Genomic DNA, 15352 nt, shown 5'->3' on the forward strand with positions numbered 1-15352 from the left:
CATAAAAACATTCCAGGCAATCGCTTATATCTCTCTTATTCCAACAAAATGTTCATCGCCATTGGGGTTCTTTTCCTTTCTCATTTGGTGGCTGTGTCACTAGCAGCCTGCTGTGATGCGCACTTCGACTTCACCGATGGCAAATGGATCTGCGCAGATAACACTGTGGCTACTCCCTGCTGTGGATTGGGCCCATGTAATGCCTTCTGTTGCGATTGTGGTATGTTTCATCCTTATCTGTTCAACAGGTTCCTAGAGACAGAATCCTAACCTTATTCGCAAATAGATTGTCGATATCCGAGCTCCAGGAAGCGAGACCTACCATTTTTAATGGAGCGGGCTGATGAACTGGACGAACTGTTCCACTCAGTCGACGCCGACGGTTCAGGCGACTTGGATTTGGGAGAGTATGTTGCATGGGTGACTCAAAATCTGGGCCAGCACCATCCAGTGTCGCCCAGCTTGTACAAATCCTATATCGACTATTTTTATTCGTGAGTATACATGTACAAGTTCCGCAATAATGCCGTTACTAATCGGCGCAGGTTTGATACGGACAAGAATAGCAAGCTTGACCGAGGGGAGGTTCAGGGTGCACACTAAAAAGTTCTAGTAGCAAGCCAAAATTGGAAATGGTATTGAGTTGTGATTTTGCTGGGAACTCTTTACAGTCGGACAAAATTTGGTTCACTAGGCAGTCTTGGGAGAAAGCTGAATATGGTCCACTTGGCAGTCAGGGAAAAAGGCTGAATTTGGTTTAGTCGGCAGTTTGTAGTAATAAAAATCATTTGTCTTTTGCCCACATGTATGTCCGCCGCCATTCTCCCCCATCGCGAGGTCGCCCGTTGCTAAGAGCGGACTCATTATAGACGCTATGAACCAACTTCGTTTCAACACAATGGAGCTACTATCGAAATATAACGATACAACACTTTACAACACTTCCGAACGCAAACAGTAGTAAGCGCCTCTATACCTTGTTTTAGGCCTTCATATAGCTTCTAGTTCCTTCGTAACGCTTAATCATTAAGATATTTATAAGAAGGGTCTTCTTTCCGAGGTTCATCCCAGAATTCCCTACGAACTAGATTCATCGCGTCGTCTAATATCTTATTAGTCGAGTCCGAGATCTAGAGCTACATGCTCCCCCCACTACACTAGGGATTTTGCCATTTTGCCTAGTATCTTTATTTCAATTTACTTCTGTTGTCTAGGTATTTCTACTTGACTCTAGTAGTCCTCGGAGATTGGTTAACATGCTCCCGCCTGGCATAATTAGTACAATTTGATAAAGGCTTGCCCGTTCTCACGGCTTTTTTTACGCCTGCAAGTACACCTACACCGTTCAAGGGCCTGAATCTCCTGCTTTTGGGCCTCAATTTAGCCAAGTAGATCGTCGATGTGCTAATGACACTAGATTTGGTAGTCTTCAAGGGTTCTGGTTTAAAGTCTTTTTGGTAGTCAAGCCCCAGCAATACAGTAAACTTCACCCACCGTCACAGCGGTGCCCCACCGCGGGGAAATCTACCCCGCCAGTCGATATCAAGATCAGACATCGCTTACGGCCCTGCGGGATAAGGCGAGGTACCAAGCAACTCTGATCGGCCGAGTATTAAGTATGCGACCAAAGAAAGTCGCCATCATCGGCAAGAACCCAATCTAAGCACCAGCTCGTCGCGAGCGACCCCGCTAACGATATCACGCCTCTAGGAGCCGGGCCTTCGGGACTTATCACAGCGAAAACCCTCTTGCATGACTGCCCCTCAGGAGTGTTCTCTCCTGTTATCTTCGATATTCGCCATGGAGTCGGAGGAGTTTGGCCAAATCCATCACCCGGGGCGACAGCTCCAGGGACCCCAGGAACCTTGGACCCGGAGATGAGGACCAATCTCAGTCGGTTCACGGTAGCATTCTCTGACCTCTCTTGGGAATCTGCCTTGGGAGATGATGCAGATATCCCGATGTTTCCGCAAGCAAGGCAGGTCGGTCAGTACCTGGCTACCTACAGTAACCGGTACATCCCGCAGGATGTGATGAGACTGGGACATCGAGTTGTCAAAACCGAACGCTCGGTGGGGACTGATACTGCTTCCCGATGGAGGGTCTCCTGGATTGGAGAGAGGTTAGTAGTCCATGCATATGCAGATTCGTCCCTTTGAAACTGACAATGTTCTATCAGTGTCCAAAATGCCACGCATGAATCAGCCCCACAACCTGACAAGATGGAGTCAGAAGACTTTGACTTGCTTGTTGTTGCATCCGGATACTTTTCCCGTCCATATATTCCCGCACTGTCAGGACTCGATCAGTTCACGGGCCGAGTCATCCATAGTTCCGCACTTGAAAAGGGCCGAAGCTCTCTTGACAACACAGATACTCCAACTCGAGGAAACACCGTTGTAATCGGTGGCAGCATGTCAGGAGTCGAATCTGCATCTGCACTCGCTCTTCAAAAGGCTTCATCTTGCATCTCGGCAGACCCTACCCCTTACAGCCCACCAAAGCATAAGGTGCATCACATACACTCTCGGCCGTTCTGGACCCTGCCGACCTATCTCCCATGCGAGACCTCCGAAGATAATGTATCATTTCTACCTCTAGACTTGGCAATGTATGATCTGGGTCGTCGGCCACCGGGCCCAATAGAGTACGCCCTAGGTCCTATATCGGATGAGAAAACCGCCAAGACGAACAGTTATTTCAGCTCCCTGCTCGGTGCCGAGTATGAAAATTTCGGACACATGCCACCAAAATCACCCTCAGGAGAGACAAACTGCCAGCCATCATGGGTAGCAATAGGCAATGACTATGCGGAGTTCATCCGATCTGGAATGATAGAAGCGACAATGGGCCGAGTCGTCTCCGTTAACCCATCTTCCGATGCGGGAGTCGCCTCAATCAATATCGAGACTCCCAATGGGCCCAAGACACTGGAGGATGTCACCTCAATCGTGGTGGCCACAGGCTTCACGCCCTTCGACTCACTTTCTTTCTTGCCAGACGATGTCTTATCCAGCCTGGAGTACACTGCAACAGACCCATTCTTACCACTCATCCTGGACAAAGGCGGCACCCTACGCTCTGAGATACCAGATTTAGGCTTTGTCGGATTCTACCGCGGCCCCTACTGGGGAGTCATGGAAATGCAAGCCAGGTTGCTGGGCAAGGAGTGGGTTGGGCAACACAATGACTTCAGCGGAACTGAGGACCAGAGAGAAAATCTCCGAATTCTGAGAAACCCCAGCGCGGAGATTCGCCGGGGACAATTTCCTATGGGAGACTACGTAGGATTGATGGAGGCGTTTGCCAAGGATCTGAACGTTGGGCGAACAGCCTTGTCGGTTGGTGATAGTCGGTCTGGGCCAGTCCTGCCGGCTCGGTATGCCTGTGGCAAGCAAGAACCCGAGGTTCAGCGTACTCTGGATACTTTGCGAGCAATGTCGCTTCAAGACCACCCCACAGCACAGGCAGCAGCAGCTCTGGCTGTGTTCAGAGCTTTACATGGGACATGGAAGTTCATTCAGACATCAGCGACTGGTGAAAAAGAGGGATCTGGCACAGTGGCATTCATCCCGCGGTATCCTTCAGACTCATACGACAGAGAGTATGTGTTGCAGGAACACCGAGATACACCGTTGATAGAAAGCCAAGCCCTATCACACGAAACCGTGATATCGATTTTTCGGCTGTCAGAATCTGGTACCAGCGATTCCAATTCACGAATCGAGATATGGTCTGCCAACAATGACGCAAGCATAGCAGCAGATCGACTTTCGTGCAGTCTGCGCTTGACACCGCCGTTCCGTCACAAGGAAGGAATGGGAGAATACGTGATTAATGCACATAGCATCCACCCAAATACTGACCATGAGTCCACCGAAAATGCAGCGCAATTCACCTTCCATTTCCAGGGAGTCTCTATTACCGAGTGGGAATGTGTTGATCTAGGCGACAACAACGAGTACCAGAAAAACGCCGAGAGCCGACCTCTGCCCCGCCAACGAACTGTATACAAGAGATAGAGAACAGAACTGTGACCAGAGAATAAAAATGCGACGTTCGTCTTGTCATGTTCCAGGCTTTGCACTTGGCACCCCAAACAAAGGACTCGGAAAATCCTCCCAGAAGAGAAACTGAGATGCTATACAAGGGACAGGAGACTGCATCCCTGGGAAAGCACCAGTTGGATGTCTTGGTTCTAGACTAGACTCCTTCAGGAAGGTCATCTTCACTTCTTCCATCCAGAATTCTAAATTTCCTTGACGTTCCAAATATCCGAGGCAGGAAGACATCCATGACGCTTCGATGTCATGTTTGAAATGATAAATGACAATCACTGCTGAGCATTGCTTTCATAACTGTGTACCTCACACTTTGTTTCCCGATAACCTCTATACTTCCCCCTCCCGGGCCCCGTCAAACAACCGCAAGGTCTCTCCCCAGAAATTCAATCTCCTATCGGCGCCGGCCGAACAGCGCGGGGTGGCGACAGATTCCGAGTAACTGGCGAACCAAGGTTGACTCGGCGAACACCCAAGTAAAATTCGGGAAAGCCTTCAATCGGATAATTCCGTGCCAAGCCAAAACAAGGGTCTGGATCCAGCCTTACGGGCTATGTCACATTTTGCTCTCGGCGACTCCGCCATCGCTACCAATAAAAGTGGCAAGTGCCCAGCCAGCTTGCAAAAGCTCAGGGTCGTTCGGGGAGATCAGCCGCGGCGGAGCCGCCGAGGCGGCTCTTCTCAGACAGACGCGTTCGGCCGAAACTATGGCTGTGCCTTCTATCTAGATTTTTTTTCTCATCCTCCCGAGGCATCGGAAGTCGAGCTCGTGTCTATTTAAGAAGAGCTCAGGTACGATCAAGGCAGTGTCTCCTAAGCTTCAAACTCCAATCCAACCAAGTCGAAATATAGGAGGTATAGGGCTGACACCGACGCTCCCTCTTCTGCACCACCACTCTGCTCGTGAACTATACCCACGCACACACATACACCTAAATACATACATACACACGCATCTCAAGCTCAATCAATCAATCATCTGCGACCACCATGGCGACTCGCAGCCCGCAATCAACCTCAATCCAACCCCCTCTCGCCCTCGACCCAGTCTCCACTTGGCGCGCCTGGCAAACGCTCGAAATCTACTTCACAGTCCTCCTAAACCGCCAACTCCGCCGCCGCTGGCTCCTCGAGCACAAAAGCATGCAAGACCGCCCGGTCTCCCAACGCTTCCGACCAGTCCTCCACCTCGAGCCAGTTCCAACCCTCCACAAACCCCGCCTACTCCCCGCAGACACAAACGACCCGCACAACCCCTTCAACAAACTCGTGCTCGAAACGCTCAAGACCAAAGTGGAGTTGCTGCGTGCCCGTGTGGAGAAGGGCAAGGAACTCGCGGCGGAAATAGAGCGGCGCATGGTGAAACCGCACGTTACATTCCCTACGCACTTCTGCCATACTTGTGTTGCGGATGGCGAGACGGGGGGCGTGGAGGTGCTGTTGACCAAGTGCGGGCACCGTGTGTGTCAGACTTGTTTGTCGTTTGGAATGGGCAGTGATGGTGTGTATGAATGTAGTATTTGCTTTGCGCCGGCGGATCTTGTGGCCCGCTCGCCGTTGAGTGCGCAGAGGAGTTGCTCGGAAAAGATTACGCGGGTATCGAAGAAGTCATTGGTAGCGGGTGGGAAGGGGCGGAAGGGGCCAAAGGCGCTAGCTTCACCGTTGGTTGAATCGAAATAGGTAATCCGGCTGGGATACAGGGGGGTTGTATTGTTTTGGCATTTCGGTCGAGGGTTTAGGGCTGGGTCCGTGGCAGCGGCATTTGCATTATATCTACACAGGCATTTACGAATTTATGAGTTTTAGGAAATACTACCGTTTAAGTTCAATATCTTCCATGACCATGGTCCGGCATGTCACGTCCATGAGAAGGCCATACATTCTATACAACTATACAAAAGCCCGCCTCTCGCACCGAGAGCCTCAAGGGAAATGGAAAGACAAACGAATAAGCAATGACAGGTCTTGGATATCAAATCTAGAAACATCTATTCACTAGACTGGGGGAACTTGGTGGGGGAAAAGAAACATCACATCGAGACATTAGGGAGAAAAATGGATCATGATAGCCATGGCCTGGTCCAACCAGGCCATTGCGCCGAAACAAGCAAACACCTTTTTCCCACGCAAAGGGCGAAAAAAAATATAGCAAGGGGGTAGCAAGGGGATGGGGGGGGGGGGGGGATAGTATATAAGATTGGTGAAGAGACATTATACAGAAGGAGGGGGTAAAAAGGATGCAAACCGCAACCATGCTAGCTGAAGGGGCCTCCAAAAACATGCACAAGAATCGAGAGGTGGTATAATGACGAGAGAGGGGGTGGTAACAGAAGGGGTATATTGAGAAATGAGTCTTATCATCTTCTTCTGCAGGGGTCAGTTTTGGCGGGATCAAGCGTGCTTTCTTCTCATCACCGATCCTCTGCGTGCGCTCCCTCGTCAATTACCATCTGCACGTCCTTGACGGGATGGAGGAGCATTGGGGGTAGACACATGCGGCCTTCACCAGCCAGCTCCTGCTGCTCACCACCGTCGTTGTCGACGCGGAGTCCGAGCCAGCGGCGCCAGAGGTTCGGCGAGAAGCCGGCAGAGTAGAACCAAGTCGTGCCCTTGAAGTTGTGCTCGCGGTCGCCGAAGACGGACGTGCGGGCACCTCCAGATGCGCCGTTGCGCCCGGCGTTGAAGACAGATTCAAGGTAGCGAGTTGGCCAGCGGCGGTCGACGTAGACAGCGTGCGGAACATAGACGGCCTTAAAGCCGTGGTGCAGCGCGGCCGTGGCGGGCCACATCTCGGAGAACATGGTGTGGTGGCCGAGGCTGGTTTCGCGGTGCATCGTGGTCAGGAGCTTGCGGGACAGACGAGAGGCAGTGATGATGGCAGTGCGCCGCGGGGGCATCCCGTGCTCTCTGTGATAGCCGGTGACATCGTCACGGAGCAGCCAGGTGGTGCCTTCAGGGTCATACAACGGATTAAAGACAATCAAATCCGCGTCTTCGCCCACGCCCCACTGGTACTGATCCTTCTCCACAGTCGTCGGGGGAATGCCCTCGCCTTCGACCTCGAAGATATCAGGCTCGGAGGGCCGCTCAGGGCCCCAGATAGTCTTGTCGCCCTGCTGATGCAGCCCATTTGATTTTTTATCGGTACCCTCAGATCCAGCCTTGTAGACACTCCAAAGGTTATTGGGGCTGTTTGTGCCGATCTCAGTCTGCACGCGAACCATCTGCCGGAAGTCTTCCCATGACCCGTGAACCGAGGGAATGTAGAAGCGGGCGTTGCGCTCCCAGATACCCTTGCGGGGCTGCTTCTTAGCCCAGTCGGCCACCTTATCAAAGAGGTGGTACCAGTGGCCCGTGTAGCGGGCGTCCATCTCCCAGTTCCAGAAGTAGTCGTATTCCGGATGCTGGTAGGCAAAGTACTGCATCGGCATATAGGTGCTGCGGTAGACGCCGTGAACGGGCAGGCCGCGAGCCAATGTTTCCTCTAGCGCGGGATACATGAGAGACATTTGGGCTTCAGACCAGAGTGTCCCCATGCCACGGAATTCCTCGGGTAGAGCCTCATTCAACACGCGCTGGTAAGTTTCGTCGTCGGACCAGATCTGGAGATCATTGCTCTTGACGTGGATGAGGAAGTGAATAGTATACTCGCCACCGGACATCAGTGCAAGCTCCGAGATCACAGCGCGAAGATAAAGAATGTCCTCTGAGGTATAGCGGAAATCATGCCAGGTACGAATAACAACAGCGGTTCGTGGCAGGCGCTCTGACCCGAGCTTAGGCTCTGTCCTGCTGTCATCCTCGGGAGAGGGAATTTCCACCTTTGGAACGCCCACAGGCATCGAGACGAATCGGTTGAGACGGGGCTCGGACAATTCCTTGAACCGATGCCGGTTGGCGGCAAGACAACGCTGCTGCGCTTTATCCCAGTCCACTTGCCGGTAGTCCACCGGAGGCACATCTTCCCAGATACGATCAGCACCGTCGCGGTGGCCTTCTAGTCCAGCGCCACTGCCACCTTTCTTAACTCCATACCCCATCCCGTATGGTCCCAAGCGACCAAACCGCTCAAAGCACATATCATCACGAATACCTAGCATAGTATTCGATCCCATCACCGGGTCGGGGAAGCCCTTGGGTACTCCGGGAAATGATTGGACGGCAGGGACACGGATTGAGTTCTCCTGGTCCAAAAAGCATTCGCGCTTTTCACCGTACTTCTTGATGTAATCGGTGGAGTTGTAAGCCGGGTACGGGTTGAAAACTGTACTCGACATTGTAGGCTTCAGTCCTCTCGCATGCAAGCGATTGGTGCCCTCGTCCGACGTCTCCTGTGGAAGCGCCAAACCATCCGCATTGTCACCGGGATACTCAGGTGTATTCTCGCTGCGGTTCACAAGGCTGGAAAGACCGCCCTCGTAGCGGTTCAGGAATGGGAAGCTTTCCCATAGCGGGGGCTTAGTCGACACGACCTTAGGCAGCTCGACGCTAACCGGGGAGACGGAAGAGGAGATGGTGAAGCGGAAGAGGGTGAAAACGAAGAGCACGAGCAAGGCGAACAGGGCGAAGCACAGCCATCGCATTATCCGCTGCGGCACCTGAAAGCCTACCGGCGCTCTCGCGCGACGTATGCCCGCGCTGCCGAGGGGTGGGTAGGACGTGGAGGAGTGGTCCGGCCTGGAGTCGGAGTCGTCATCGTCGCCGTCGCTCAGGTGGTGGTGGTAATTTTGGCGGGAATTGAGGGGGTGTTTCTCGATATCGCTATCTTGGGCCTGGGTCCGCGAGGCGTAGGGCGAGGGTTTGCTGTACGCTGCGGAGGATCTCCTCACCTGGACGGTCATGGTGCCGACAAGCCAATCGTCAACATTGATCCACGTGTGGGAGAATGGCAATTAGTCCAGTCAACTAGTCCACCGGCACATCTGTCGTCCACCGACCAACTCAATCACAGGGAATGAAAGGCGCAACCGATCGGTGGAGAATAGGGGAGGGAGGAGAGGTTGAAGAAAGCACGCGATGGCAGACAGCGTGTTGGCTGGAAGGTCCGCAAACGTCGGCCAGGCGATGGGGGGCGGCCGCCACGGGGGAAGGAATACAGCCACGACACTTTCAGCAGCGAAGTAGACCGATGGCAAACTAGGGGAGCGGTCAATTGACTCTGCTTGGCTCACAAACGGATGGCCACGATAATTAGAAGAGCCAGAAAAAGAAAGGAAGAGGACACAGCAAACGAGGGTCTCGGCGAGTCGAATGCCAAGACCCATGCCGGGGCCAGCAATTTGAGTGATTACGCATGTCGGCTACTAAATTTGGCTTGCAGATGATCGCTTGCTCCTATTTTCTTAGGGTAGGGTATGATATTGTCGTGAGTGATATCAGATCACAGATCGAATCGGTTAAATCGGGGTTTGAGACAGGTCAATAGTGCTTGTTAAAGCCCCATCTGATGGTTCTTCTCATACTACCCTACCCTACCCGCCCACCTACTTCCCTTTACGTCGGAAGTCCAGCATCCAGAGATATCCCGTCATACTTCAAAGTGTACCGCATACTGGTTTTACATGGTGGGAACACAAGACTAACAAGGAGAAACGGCAATTTTGACGTGGCGCCAGAAGAGAAAATAGAACAAATGAGGCTAATAGCATAGCGAAGAGAAATAGAGCCGTGGAAAGTTCAGTCACAAAGCACCGATAGAGAAAAAGAACCCCCTGCTCCCGAGGGGATTTCACTGATCCATCCGGGATTGGCCTCGCGCCGAACTCCCGCCGTAGTCATCATCAATCCATCATTTGCAGATTTCCCGTGGTATTTCTCTCGCCCTGCTACATACAAGCATCCCCGTCCCCAGTCGTCCCCAAGTGAAAGTGGATTGGATTCGCCATATTATACCCGCTTAGTCGCGGTTGGTTTTCCGGAGAGTGTCGGCGAGCCACTCCAGACCCTCGTACAGACCGTCACCGGTGGTGGCGCAAGTGGATTGGATGAACTGGGAGAGGATGAGGGTTAGCAACGCAATTGCAGCCGAGCGTTAGTGGTAAAGGAAAGGGGGCCAACTCACCCAAGCACGGCGGGTCAGGCTCTGGAGACCGAGCTGCTGGGTAATCTCGGCGGGGCTCATAGCGTTCTAAAAAGGCGATCGCCATCAGTATTGTATCCCATGTAGTTAATGTGCATTTTGAGGTCCATACCGGCAAATCTTGCTTGTTGGCAAACACCAGGAGCAGGGCGTCCCGAAGCTCGTCCTCGTTCAACATGCGCTGCAACTCCTCGCGGGCCTCGACAATACGATCGCGATCGTTGCTGTCCACCACGAAGATGATACCTTGGGTGTTCTGGAAGTAGTGGCGCCACAAAGGACGGATCTTGTCCTGACCTCCAACGTCCCACACGGTGAACTGAATGTTCTTATACTCGACGGTCTCGACGTTGAAACCTGCAACATCAGATATGTCAGTCTCCATCACCGGATGCGTGCGATTTGCATTCAGGGATCGGGCTTCGATTTTCTCGAATGGCGACGAACGAGAAAGCCGGGCCAAAAGGAGCTGCGGAGCGAACTAACCGATGGTGGGAATGGTGGTGACAATTTCACCGAGCTTGAGCTTGTACAGGATGGTGGTCTTTCCGGCGGCGTCAAGACCGACCATCAGGATTCGCATCTCCTTGCGACCCCATAGTCTATCGAACAGCCTGGAGAAAGTGATACCCATATTGACGAAGCCTCGAAGCCTAGCAGGAGGGAAACAGGAGTGTTAGTTCTGACGGGGCTTAGGGGGAGATTAGGAGTGGTGGTGGTGGAGGATGATGGGTGGTGGTGGGAAAACGTGTTGTGGACTCTGCGGTCAGGGGTGGTCTCGGAGTGGGCTGGCGAGCGAGTATGTAATGCGGCAGGAATGATCGACGGGCGCAGGCTTACCGGCAGCAAAGAGGGATGGATGTTGGAAGAGTGGATTGAACGGAGGAGGGAGAAGAGAAAAGAGAGAAGGAGATGAAGTTCAGGCTGCTGACTTTCGAAAGAAAGGAAGGCCGATGGAAGGAGAGGGCGTTTTTTTGGCGGAATTAGGAATACCAAAATACCGCGGTGGGTGGTGGGCGGTGTAGTGTCCGTTCCTAATCTCCGTCTACTGACTTGGCGGGTATTTACAGCCTTTACAGCCTTTACAGCCTCGACCCGGTCAAGCAACAGTATTTAAGTTGAGGGCAAGGGAGAAAGCCACGTTCCATTTTATCGTGTGTAATAGTAGATTTTGATCGCAGGCAGCGACATTTGAGTCGACCGCATGATCCGTGCGAGCTAGGTAACTATGTACTGGGGGGGGATGTCTCGTTGGTTTGTAGTTGGGATATGTTGGAATATAGCGCCCCCAAAAGAGGACACGGTGTTGCCCGTACGTGAAATACCGGAGGCGAAAGGGGACTCGCCCCCAGGCCTCCAGTTAAGTTACCCAGTCCCCCTCCGGTCGCTGGGACCTCCACTCATTCTCGACTGCGACCCCCTCGACCCAGAATCCAGCTGCCCCATCCGCGTCTCTGATAGGCTCGGGCCAGACTTATCGGCCCAGTCTCGTGCCTTGCGCTGCTCCCATACCAATGCGCTGCAAGCCATTGTACTGGGCCCCCAGTGGGACACATGGGACGGAGGAGTCCACCGCCGCGTCATGACACCATGCGATCGCGTGCGGCCCAACTTTATACCTCCACCATCCACACTGCTGTTTATCAGTCTGGCCGCTCCCCGCGCCCGGTGATCCGCTGTCGTGAGTTTCGGAAGAACGTCTTTAGCAGCGACCGGTAGATCGTTTTACCTTCCACAGTGTCGCTGGCGAGTCCGAAGATGCTCAGAATCAGCACCGTGACAACGAAGATCACCGCAAATGACACCCAGTAATCCGCCTTGGAGTATCCGCCCTTGACACCCTGGAGCTCGGTCGAGAAATACGCTGTCATCAAGCTGACAGGCAGGAACAGCATGGTGGCTTTGGCGAGCAGGATGGTGATGCGGGTCAATTTCTCCACGGCTTGGGAGTCCTTGAGTGCGATCAAGTTGAAGTTCTAAACAAAACAGGTGGTCGCATTAGCACAAAAGCGATTATGGGCTGCCGGACAGATGAAAAGGACGAGAATGGCCCTCACCAGGAACGTCAACGACTCTTTCTCCAGGAGACAGGTGTCAATCTCGCTCAGACAATAAAGATTGATGCGGTCGACCAGCCGCTCGAATCGGGCCACAGCCGCCGAACTTAGAAGCACCCCTACCGGGCTATCGTTCGACCCAGAATGACTGCCATTATTCACGGAAATCCCTTGCCGCAGATCGGCGAACTCAGAATCTCCAACGGTTGCATCGAAGGCTACGGGCGGTGGGTTGGAGGAGCGGGCGTCCTCGCGCAACAGTCGCTGTCGCTGCAGCAGACGCCGCATGATGAGCTCGTAACTTTGGTACAGCCGTCTGAGCACGCCGAGTCGTCTGCCCAACCAGTGGAGTTCGTTCACGAGGTCGACTACAGGGCGGTCGAGCATTTGTCCTCTCTAAATGGGAGTCGGTAATCTCAGGTCAGGACTGCGTGGTCGAAAAGATGGAACAGCCGCCCTTTGCAACACTTACCAATTCTTCCAGAGAAACTCCGTACTGATGCTGTCGCTTCGCGATCAGCCCAAAACTTGACACCCAGTCGTCAAACAAATAATAAAACAGCAAACTCGGCCCATCTTCTTGCTTGATATTTGCCTGATCCAGTCCGACATCATTGAAATGTCGGACTCTGATCGTTACCAGCGAATCACTCTCCGACATATTGGCGTGTTGCTTCGAAATACCAGAGAAGATAAATCTTATGTTCCGGCGCACGACGTCCAAGACCGCGGCCTGCTCTTTCTCGGCCAAACTTTGCATCTGCGGGAGTGGATTTTCCTGGATCGAGATTAGAGTTCCTAGGGCAATCAGCAGATGTGTGGGTCAGTCATTCTCCTGCATGACTGGGTTTCCATACCATCATCGCACAGGATCAGCCATGACCAGAGTCGCGTGCCCTCGGGAAGGTCCTTGCCATTTACCACGGGCACGTCGGGCGCTACGAATAATGTGTTGTAGCCGACACACGTATCTGCCTGCTCATTAGCATCAACCCTTCCTCCGCACCATAGCCGTCTACTTACATCGAGGACCGTGGTCCACAGAAGAGAAATGCCAAATTTGATCGGTGACTTGCCCAAACGTGAGACCTCTGGACGAGGCAGTTTGGTATCTCTTCGTCATGGCAGATTCACTCTCGATGTCGTCAAGTTCGTATTCAAGTGTCTGAGTAGACTCCCTCTTTGCCTTCTTGGGGGGGACTTTCGCCGGCTGTGGTGCAGCATGGAATGGCTCGGTGTACATCATGCCTTGCAATCGTTCTGAGACGCCGTAGTGTGACGTGATCATCTGCATCCCATTAGTAACCCCATATTTGCGAGAATACAATCCTCAACACACTTTGACCGTATCTTTCTGCTGCTCCGGATTCCAAATATGACTTCGATCGTAATCATCAGCCCCAAATCCCAGTCAAAGATACTTGTCCATAAGACAAATCATCGAAGGCGTTGCTTACATCCACCTCGTCCCAAAGCACTTTGCCCTCTGTAGGAAAACATCTATTAGCGAAGATTCGTCATGCCGATGCACCATTCAAACAAATATATCGCAACTACCTACCGACCGACGAAGCAAACCCTGGAAATCGTCCGTATTCAAATCCGTCGCACAAAACGCATCGTCGTTCCCAAAGTCCAGCACAAAGCTACGCGTCCGCGAATTCTGCAGCTGCCGCATATAGTCCGCGAAATTGTTCTTGTCGTCAATATCCTTGAACCTGGACTCCAGCGAGCCCTGGGCGCCGTTCAGACTGGCATAGTATTCCTGCGGACTCAGCGGGTCCTCGCGCACGTAGACACCTTCAACCATGATGGGGAGGGGGGAAAGTAACGTCAAGATCGGGCGGTACAGGGTGGACTGCGGTTATTGTGGCCGGCCAGAGAGATTGCCCGTAGTCAAATGTAAACACGGCCGGTAGATCGAGTGGGGGCGGTAGTTGTGGGGGAAAGGCAGCTCGACTGGACTCAGGAGTCGACACTCGGAGGGCCGCAAAGGAAGAAACCAAGCGGAGGCAGGAGTCATGCAGGACTATGCCAAAATATAAACGAAAGCAGGCCCACCCTTCAAAAGGGGCAAGTGACCCGTCATTTGAGGCTGACCCTGCCGCCGGTCACGCTTAAGCGCTGGGATCAGCTGCAGCCGCCGCAACGGGTGGTTTCATGTTACTCGACCCAAATATAGTTGTGACGTGCTGATTTTCAACGATCGGGTGTGCTCAAGTGGATTACCACGGCTATTTAGCAGAAGCTTGGTCACTAGGGCTTTTCAATTCAGCGTGTACGCCGTGATGGTCCGATGGGGGTATGACAACTGTTGGGGGAACAGTAAACATTGTTCTAGGCTACTACTTCTGCGCGCAGGTTATCCTGGGGCAGTGAGATCTATCGGCGAAGAGACGACTCAAATTACTTGAGTTTCTTAATGGTAGTTGGCGAGATTTTTGTTTTGGCTTGATCGGGCTGGGCCTCGCCGGGTCCATACGCCCTCGCATACAACAGGGAGCATAAACCCGAGCGTGAATAGGACATCTTCCATATCGAGACGAAGAGAAGATGGTAATTCTCATCGTTGTTCGCTTTATGCTTAGTTTTATAGTCTGCTGCCTCAAGTCACTACCCTTTCCGCTAGCATTCCGGGTACTTTGCATATATGGCCTGCGTGCTTGATGCTAGCTCGCACTGTTGCCTACTGCGTACTTGACCTCTCGGCCAATCATGTTGGAGTCGTCACGCTTATCTTAACGGGTCTAGCGCGGGGCGGGTGACGTTGTTTTTATGGCCTGAATATCAAGGCGACAACAGGCGATCCATGCCTGCGGAGTCCCAGACTGCACTCTTCAAGGAAATTCCTATTCGCTGGTATACATGACTTGTCGACCGCACTGCTGTCCATAATGGTTGGGCCAAAGGCTGGAAAGGCTAGTCGGCCTCCAGGATCGTGCTCGGAGTGTCAGCGGCGCAAGCAAAAGGCAAGTCATTTGAATTCTCATCTAATACCTGATTAGTGCAGCCGTCAATGGCCCTGCAACCATTGCCAAGCGCGCAAAATCCCGCATTTGTGTAGATATCCTCAAAAGCAAGCACCAAAGGGTTCCATAGTATCGGTAGAGGCTCCAAGGTATGCATGATGTTTAATATCGTCTGAGCATCGCTGA

General features: G+C 52.7%; 5 protein-coding genes across 5 annotated transcripts; 2 read left to right on the plus strand and 3 right to left on the minus strand.

Annotated features, from left to right (window-relative positions):
* Positions 1 to 1877: 1877 nt before the first annotated feature.
* On the plus strand, positions 1878 to 4022 carry N7482_005716 (uncharacterized protein; the record flags this gene model as incomplete). The annotated part of the gene is made up of 2 exons (XM_056687841.1): positions 1878 to 2122; positions 2180 to 4022. The coding sequence occupies 2 exons, from the start codon at positions 1878 to 1880 to the stop codon at positions 4020 to 4022; spliced, it is 2088 nt and encodes a 695-aa protein (XP_056543396.1).
* A 1029-nt stretch (positions 4023 to 5051) lies between these two features.
* N7482_005717 (uncharacterized protein) lies at positions 5052 to 5741 on the plus strand (the record flags this gene model as incomplete). The annotated part of the gene is made up of 1 exon (XM_056687842.1): positions 5052 to 5741. The coding sequence occupies one exon, from the start codon at positions 5052 to 5054 to the stop codon at positions 5739 to 5741; it is 690 nt and encodes a 229-aa protein (XP_056543397.1).
* A 731-nt stretch (positions 5742 to 6472) lies between these two features.
* N7482_005718 (DUF3405 domain-containing protein) lies at positions 6473 to 8902 on the minus strand (the record flags this gene model as incomplete). The annotated part of the gene is made up of 1 exon (XM_056687843.1): positions 6473 to 8902. One exon carries the CDS (start codon positions 8900 to 8902, stop codon positions 6473 to 6475), a length of 2430 nt encoding a protein of 809 aa, XP_056543398.1.
* Positions 8903 to 9957: 1055 nt separating this feature from the next.
* On the minus strand, positions 9958 to 10774 carry arfA (putative ADP-ribosylation factor; the record flags this gene model as incomplete). Its single annotated transcript, XM_056687844.1, has 4 exons — positions 9958 to 10050; positions 10123 to 10188; positions 10253 to 10497; positions 10627 to 10774. The coding sequence occupies 4 exons, from the start codon at positions 10772 to 10774 to the stop codon at positions 9958 to 9960; spliced, it is 552 nt and encodes a 183-aa protein (XP_056543399.1).
* A 1009-nt stretch (positions 10775 to 11783) lies between these two features.
* N7482_005720 (uncharacterized protein) lies at positions 11784 to 14007 on the minus strand (the record flags this gene model as incomplete). Its single annotated transcript, XM_056687845.1, has 8 exons — positions 11784 to 12116; positions 12198 to 12593; positions 12670 to 12995; positions 13055 to 13168; positions 13221 to 13485; positions 13537 to 13576; positions 13655 to 13683; positions 13759 to 14007. 8 exons carry the CDS (start codon positions 14005 to 14007, stop codon positions 11784 to 11786), a joined length of 1752 nt encoding a protein of 583 aa, XP_056543400.1.
* Positions 14008 to 15352: the final 1345 nt, after the last annotated feature.

The sequence above is a fragment of the Penicillium canariense genome (genome assembly GCF_028826845.1).
Source record: "Penicillium canariense strain IBT 26290 chromosome Unknown utg000003l_segment0_segment0, whole genome shotgun sequence".
Lineage (NCBI taxonomy): Eukaryota > Fungi > Ascomycota > Eurotiomycetes > Eurotiales > Aspergillaceae > Penicillium > Penicillium canariense.